Source organism: Mesitornis unicolor, unplaced genomic scaffold, assembly GCF_000695765.1.
Source record: "Mesitornis unicolor isolate BGI_N332 unplaced genomic scaffold, ASM69576v1 scaffold10358, whole genome shotgun sequence".
Classification (NCBI taxonomy): domain Eukaryota; kingdom Metazoa; phylum Chordata; class Aves; order Mesitornithiformes; family Mesitornithidae; genus Mesitornis; species Mesitornis unicolor.
The window spans coordinates 50,582-58,994 of NW_010201127.1; the positions used below are offsets into that span (position 1 = coordinate 50,582).

Consider the following 8,413-nt stretch of genomic DNA (forward strand, 5'->3'; position numbering starts at 1 on the left):
CGCGTTCAGAAAAAGGGACGGGTACAACCTCCCTCCCAGGAGGAGGGCATACAAGTATTTCATAGCTGATAGAACTGGATCTGGTTTTATTTTTAGGAGTTAAGAATCTCTAGTGTAACTGTTTAAAGCTTTGCACTTTGCTCCTACTTAATGCACAGGTCCCCATCCAGGGTGAAAGTGGATTTTTTGGGGAAGGTACTGTCTTAATATACTGTCTACCTCCAGATGCATTTGTTTTGTTTGTCCACATTTTCTTTGAGATTCCCAGAGGCTGGCAATGTTAACAGGACAACTTTTATGTTACACATCTGAGTTGTGAATAATAGCTATCTAAATCTATATCTTGAGATATATGGAACATCCTCACAGTATCTTGGAGGGCAGTGGCAGTGCTGCTCTGTGTTTCTGTGCTGTGGTACACAGCCCCTTGGCAGATCTTGCATAAATGGAGCTGAAGGAACCTCTGGAAGATGAACGGATGTTGCTAAAATTACCCAATGAATCCAAGTAATTGAGTTACTGTTTAGGTCATCTCTGTCTGATACTAAACCAGGAGTTTTTAGGACAGGAAAATCTAAGTTGTTTCTGCATTATTTAAAACAAAACTAAACAAAACAAAACGTAAACAAACCCAAACTAACTACTAAAATCAGGGGGAAACTCTGAGTAATGATGCATTTGAAATCAATTAACCCTTATTTAATAATTCTGATATTTATGTTCCATTTCTTAAATAACAGTATTTAAGGGAGTTATTTTCTCACATAGGCAGTATGCAAGATGCTGTGTTTTTCCTCATATAAATACCTATAATAAATGTTTCCCAGTATATAGATATTCTGCTAGTAATTAAAAATGCCTGTTCATTCTTATCTGCATTTCTTAATTTCAAAATATAGTTGAACGCAGCTTGATTTGTGTTAGCTTATATTGTGAAATTCTGCGTGTACCCAGTAGTTGAAGAAATCTTATGTGCACATTTTCTTACTTCTTACAGGGAGCAGGAGCAGGCGCAGGATCGACCGCAGGAGCATCACACGTGTCTCTGAGCACAATGAGCGTGGAAGCTGTGTCTGAGAAGCTGAAGCAGATCGATGGTCTGGACCAGAGCATGCTGCCTCAGTACTCTGCAACTATAAGAAAGGTATCAGCTAAATTTAACGTATCTATTTACTACCTAAACATGGAGATACACAAGGGAAAGGAAATATTGGTTGCCTCTTTTCTTGAAAATGTTTCTTGAAATACATCGAAAGTCAAAACAACATCCTAGCTTGTGTGTGTGTGAAGTTCGGAGGATATTTAAATACAAGCCTGTATTTTTCAGAGAAAATGCTCTCTCAAAAAGGAAAAACAGACTCGGAAATATAAAGGCTGATGAGACTGGTTATTTTGTGAAAAGAAGAAGAAAGTAATTTTCAAAATTGCCACGTGTAGATAAATGTGGTTGCACATGTGTTCTGTATCCAGGTAGCAACGTTCTTCACCCCCCCACTCCCCCTTCCCACTTCTCCCACCCCCCAAAAAATTGGCACACCTCATATGTTATAAATGAGTGGTGAAGGTTATTCCATTTCTCTCTTACCACATTCCACATCTATTTTTATCTTTATTACTTCTTTTTCCACTGTTCTGTGTGCTTCTTTTACAAAGAAAGAAGGGAAAAATTTGAAGGTTGTCATTAGTTGATGTTTTTGCTGAGCTTGCTTTGTTCCAGTATGTATTGTATCTTAAAAAAATAGGGAGAGGATGCTCATTGAAGGATTAAGAGAGAAGTTTATCATAGGAAGTTTCAGTGGTGTTGGTTAAAGCAAGAAGGATGTCAGATTGCAGCTCATTAAGTGTAGCTGCAAAAAATTCCAGTTGCTTCAGTGGCTCTAAGAGTGCTAAAAGAATGTGCTCATCAGTTATCTCTTATTCCTCTTACTTATATTCTTGCATTTCTTACTACAAGTGATACCATGTAAAAAGGAAGGATGAAAATGGCTCAGCCTGGTCTTTTTCCTGGTTTGATTAAGTCTGTCTGCTGGGATATGGGAACAAAGCCATCGAGATTCCTCTGACCGAGCAGAGCTCTCAACTTGTGTCGTCTGTTTTGTGGCTGCTTTCCTAAGATGCGGTTCCTCTTCTACTTTCTGTCCATCCACTGATATATGTATGGTATAAAGACAAATCCCTTTCGTTGTTACATAATGAAAATGGTTCTGTATTGGATTTGGTGCTGTTGGAAGTTAAGCACCATAAGTTAAGCACCATATAGACATGCCTAACGTAAGGAATCACCTTCCGGAATATAGATGGTGTTCAGGTGCTTCTGTGTGCATCTCTGAATGACGATGAAAATGTGAAAGCAATCTAATCTTCTGTCCCAGGGTATTTCTGATGATGGGAGGAATGTAAGTCTGTATTTCAGCAGAGAGTGAACTTGATGGAGGTAGTAGTTGATCTTAGATGCCTCAAGGCAGAGGTCAGATGATGTCTGGGACTGAATTGTCTGATTATCTTCAGATCCTTGGGCATCTGCAGTCCGTTTGTGTTCTGACTGTGAGAAATCTAGGCAGCTGAATGTGGTTTATTGTCTGTGAAATATTCTGCCATTGATGTGCTGCTTCCTTATGCCTTTTTATACAACACAATCATGGCTTTTCATGTACACATTTTTGATGGGTTTCATATTTTCATTTTTTTATGACACATAGGTTGTTCTTGTCCATCAGCAATCATCAATAAATATTATTTTATAAAAAACCATATTTATTATATAGGATTTGACTTGAGAGTGATGTTGGGGAGTTTCACTAGTAGTCCCCATCAATATATCCAATTTTAATTACCTTTTTAGTCTGTTACTGCCATGCCGTAAGTCTTGTATCGGTAATTTACATTGTTTAGTTTTATTGTTTTAGGCAAATATAAATGGCCGTGTCTTGGCTCAGTGCAACATTGATGAACTGAAAAAAGAAATGAATATGAATTTTGGTGACTGGCATCTGTTCAGGAGCATGGTAAGACTTTCTCTTAAGTATCCAGGTCATCATGAATTAGTCTTTTTCATTATGAACCTTATCTCTTTTTCTATCCTGTTGCTTTCTTGTTGTCATCATCTTTAAGATTATGAATACTGTCTTTAAACGTGCATGCATTTATTATTTTGTTACTTTGTCTTTTTGTCTTGAGCTCTTAAATGAAGAACTGGTTGTCTCTGAATTTGCATCTTAATTGAGTGTGAACTCTGAAGTTTTGCCTCCTCTTTTTGCAAGATATGTTTTTCCTGTATGTTTTCCCTTTTAAAATTTGTCTGTTTTAATGAAATGTTCAGAACTTAATGTGCTTTGAAGCCTCTGTCTTTCTGTTAAAAGTTAGTCAGGGAGTTCAAAGTATATCACTGTGAGGAAGTAGACAGCCAGACTGTTAGATATGCATGGCACACAATTGCATAAGGATTATTTTTAAAGAAACGAGCTAGAAATCAAGACAATGAGATAAATGTACAGTATTCAATCAACATCTACTGGTGTCATGCATGAAATGCTTCACTGAATACTATTATTGAAGCATATATACAGATACTTTTCTTCCCCCATTTCCCTCCTCCTGGTTTGAGAGTAAATGTTTTACAGTGAGGGTTATACATCACGAAGAACTGTGTTTTCTCTTATGTATTTTTAGTATGTTGCCAGTTTTCTTTCTGAAAATTACAGTATGTCAACTGCTAAATCAAAGTTGAAATCACTGAGACTTATAAGATGAGATGTATTTGTAAAATTCAGGTTGATTAGACTATAAAAGGGAAGCGTTTGGTTTTGCTTTTACATTTGTCATCACTTTGGTAGTTTTACAAAAATTCAAGTGTTTTGTGGCATGTGAATTCTTTTAAGGCTCTGAGCAGTAATAAGAATAATTTGTAAATAAAAGGAAATCTTAAGTATTAAAATGTCATTATCAGTAAATACAGTGAAGGCACTAGATCTGTGAACAGACTTTTCTTCATACTTTTCCATGATCACAATTACATACACAGGTACACTTTTACAGTTGTGAATTACTTGTTCCTGTTTTTAATAGAATTCTTTAACAGTTTTAAGAACTTTTTCTATTTACATAATTACATTTATACTGTCTCTTTTTGTGTGTTAAGATACTTGAAATGAGAAACTCAGAAAATCAGGCTGTTCAGGAAGATCCTCGTGGAACGACTGAGCATGTTACCACTGCGATTCCTCATAGTGAGCTTACTCGTCGTCCTGGCCATAACACTGAGTTGCCTCACACTGAGATTACAGGTCTTTCTGGTCAAGCTCCCTACACACTTAACTTCAGCTTTGAGGAACTCAACACAATTGGTCTTGATGAAGCTCCTCCACGCCACAGTAACTTAAGTTGGCAGGTATTTAACAGAGAAATGTATTCTGCTTGCTTACCTGTATGGTAAAGGGTTTTTTCCATTCTTGAATACAGAGAGGTAAAAAAAAGTCTACTGTGACAGTTCAGGTACTTCCAGTTCTCAGTCTTGGCAAAGACCAGTTTTGCAGAGATATAAACTCTAACCACACTCTCTTACTGTCTTTGCCACCTGAAAACTATTCATCTGTTTGAGTAACCACTCTTCAAGAGATAAAAATCAATATTGTGCTTTTCTCTTCTTGATTAGGGTGGCATCCTGCAAAATTTCTGTTTATCATAGTATTCAGATTTTTTTAATGAAATATTTTAGCTATGTGCTAGCCAGATGTTGTGCTATTCAAAGGATTACAGATACATTTATCAGGGTTTTTTTTAAACAGGCAACTGCTGTGCTCCATGACATCAGGGCCTTGTCCTGACAACGCATAATCTATTCATAGACTCCAGAGCTGACATCCTTCTCCAATTGTGGTCAATTTTCTTTTGCATCTTATGAAATCACCCAAAGTGTGTGATCTTTCTTTTGTCCTTTTTAAGAAATAAGACAAATCAGTATCTAAATAATTATTAGAATTAAAAACAAAACAAAAAACACAAACCCCAAACATTTACAGCTTTTAAATCTCTGGTTTTAGAAGTGTAAATTGGAAAATTTTAAGGTTCCTCAAAATAGCTTGTAATTTGAGGTGTTTTCCTATAGGTGATACTTAGAATATTCAAAATTGTCACTGAGAAGAGGTTTGGGATAGGGATATCTCTGTCCCAGAGATAGATTTCTGTCCCAGGTAGAAATAAGTCAGACTCTCAAGTCTGTCAGAATCTCTCAGACTTATCTGTCCGAGAACTGATTTTTCTGAAATGGCCTACATGCAGTAGAATTTTGCCAGGACGTATTGAAGTATGTAGAATGAGAGTCTTCTAAAAATGTTTTTGAGAGATGTTCAGCACTTAGGTGAACTCTTGCTGTCTTTTTCATTTAACAGTTTTGTAAATGTACAAAAAATTTATTAGAAAAGCCTGTCTTGACATACTCAAGAAGAGTTAGCCTCAAATGCACTGGGTAAGATACTTGTTTTGTGGAAAACTTATGCTATGGGGACCAAGAATGGGAATGCTTTGTAAGTTTAGTGAATGTGTGTGGTTGCATATATATGGTTACAGTGAGTATATTTTAATTATAGCATTTCACTTGCATAATTTATTTGTAACAAAAAAGATAATTTAAGCACATACTAGATGCTTTGAGTTATTTAATTTCAGAGATTAGTAAAAGTGAAAATAAATAGTTCATTTAACTGTTCTCTTTCTTTTTTTTTCCCAGTCACAAACACGTAGAACTCCGAGTCTTTCGAGTCTTAACTCTCAGGATTCAAGTATTGAAATATCAAAGCTTACTGACAAGGTACAGGCAGAATACAGAGATGCATATAGAGAGTACATTGCTCAAATGTCACAGTTAGAAGGAGGCGCAAATTCTACTACAGTAAGTGGTAGGTCCTCCCCTCATAGCTCAAGTGCTTTCTATATGGGGCAGAGTACATCTGGGGGTTCCCTGCATTCCAGTGCAGAACAGGAAAAAGGGAAAGATGGTGAACAGAAACAAGACGATGGCAGGAAGTCCTTCTTGCTGAAGAGGAATGATGCTGATTACAGTACTTCAGGTGTTTCTACTAGTGATGCGTCTCCTTTGGATCCTATTACTGAGGAAGATGAAAAATCTGACCAGTCTGGCTCTAAGCTTCTCCCAGGAAAGAAGTCTTTGGAAAGAACAAGTATTTTCCAGGCAGCAGATTTAAAGCTTAAAGGAGTTACTCTCCGGTATCAGAAGCTTCCAAGTGATGAAGATGAGTCAGGAACTGAGGAATCAGATAATACTCCACTTCTTAAGGAAGGTAAAGATAAGAAAACAGATGGCAAAATAGACAAACAGCCCAAATCTCCAGAACATGGATCTGAACCTATTAGAACCTTCATCAAAGCAAAGGAATATTTGACAGATGCCCTTTTGGATAAAAAAGATTCATCTGACTCTGGTGTAAGATCCAATGAAAGTTCTCCAAATCATTCCCTTCATAATGAAGGAGCAGATGATTCACAGCTTGAAAAGGCCAATCTCATTGAGCTTGAAGATGACAGTCACAGTGGAAAGAGAGGAATTCCACACAGCCTTAGTGGTCTTCAAGATCCAGCAGTGGTTCGCATGTCTATTTGCTCAGAAGATAAGAAAAGCCCCTCTGAAAGCAGCTTGATAGCGAGTAGCCCAGAAGAGAACTGGCCATCTTGCCAGAAAGTCTACAATTTAAATAGAACCCCTAGTACAGTAACCCTAAACAATAACAGTGCTCCAAACAACCGAGCTAATCAGAATTTTGAAGAAATACAAGGTATCGGAGATTCACCACAAATTATCCTGCACCCTGGCTCAGGTTCCAATTCAGCTGCGGTTCAGAACGAGAACCTGAAGACCGTTGCTCACAAGCGGAGTCAGCGTTCAAGTTATACCAGGCTTTCCAAAGATTCATCGGAGCTCCACACTGTTACTGCCTCAGAAGGGGCTGGTTTTGGAGAAGAAAGAGAGAGTATCCTGTAAAAAGCAGCCAGGTTAAAACAGAGTCTGGCCATGAATTGTAGCTTGCTTAGAGTTCTTTGTCAGTGTCTGGTTACATTCAGCTCTGTAGTTTAAGCTTTCAATATTATAATAGAAGGTCTAGATCATTTTCAGTCACTTTTTCAAGACAAGAAGTAATTTTTACAAGAAGTAAATTACTTCAGCCTTTCCCCCCAAATAAAAGCAGTACTTGTCAGCATGGAAAAGTAGTTCTTTATTAAGACACTGTGCAAAGGTTTGGTCAAAGGCAGATGTTACAGAAGTAAATGTGATGTGATTTGACTTTTCTCTTGGGATATGTATCACTTACTCCTTCTAAACATTCCAGTTAAGTCTGCATACCACAAGTAAATTAAGACTGCATCCTTGCTCTTTGACATAAGAGGTGCCAGAAGATTAAATACTATGACCTGTGACACCCTTATCAAACTTTGAGTTAATTAGTGGATTAATGTGTGCAACATATAGTACATATGTTGAAATGTGAGTGTTGAGATACCTGTTGGGCTGTATGTACACTTTACCCTCTGGATGTTCAGTAATTGCTGTTGACTTTGTGAACCTTGAATAGAGTGGTTTGTAGGGTTTGTAAGGAACACTGTCTTGATGTGTCATTGGAATTGGCAGTTATTTATAAGGTAATACCTTATCATGGATTTAGTGAATCCATTATTTATTATAGGTACATAATTTTACAGTCACTGGTCTAAATAGATGCAGCCGCCTGAGCTACATTAAAATATTGTAAGGATAAAGTATGAAAGTGATGTCTGAACTTAAGAAGTACCTGTTGCTGTGTGTGATCGTTCCTTGGTACAGTGTTTATCATTTGGTTATGGAAATTAAAATAAGCAGTGTTTGCCATTTTAATATTAATGCATAGTTCTTGGAATCTAGTCAGACCTGTATGCCGGCTTCTTAATTTCTGAAGTACAGTGTTTGAAGATTTTAACGTCATCTAAGTAATGTACCTGAATGTCGCTGTAGCAAATAATTGTACTGTCCAGTGAAATCTGCATGTTTTTGAGGAGGAATTGTTCAAACTAGACTCTGGTAGTGCAAAGAGAATAAAGAATAAATTGACACGTTGGATTTGTGTCCAAATTTCTATTTATTGCGGTATTTCATTTCTTCACTTGATAAAAATGTTACATCCATGTTGTTTTGGTGGAAGTACATAACAGGTTTAATTAAAAAGAATACATTAAAGCAATATTGTTATTAATATAATACTAAATAAGCATCAATTATAAAAATACATTTGATAAATGTAAAGCAGGTGTTTCTAAAGGAAGTGCTGTGAGCGGTGGAGATGTGGCCACCTCCCCGTCGTCAAAGCAGTCCTCCTGCTGGTTGTGGCAGGTGACGTGTGCTGGTAATCCTGCACACAGCTTTGTCTTT

General features: G+C 37.0%; 1 protein-coding gene across 1 annotated transcript in view; it reads left to right on the plus strand.

Moving 5' to 3' along the window:
- KIDINS220 (kinase D-interacting substrate, 220kDa) overlaps window positions 1-7,149 on the plus strand; it is a gene marked incomplete at its 5' end in the record, with an annotated part of 56,903 nt that extends 49,754 nt beyond the window's left edge. Inside the window, 4 exons of the mRNA XM_010189972.1 lie at window positions 998-1,144; window positions 2,907-3,005; window positions 4,139-4,387; window positions 5,726-7,149. Of these exons, the coding sequence (XP_010188274.1) occupies window positions 998-1,144; window positions 2,907-3,005; window positions 4,139-4,387; window positions 5,726-6,994 (1,764 nt within the window). The remainder of the gene's footprint in view (window positions 1-997; window positions 1,145-2,906; window positions 3,006-4,138; window positions 4,388-5,725) is intronic.
- Window positions 7,150-8,413: the final 1,264 nt, after the last annotated feature.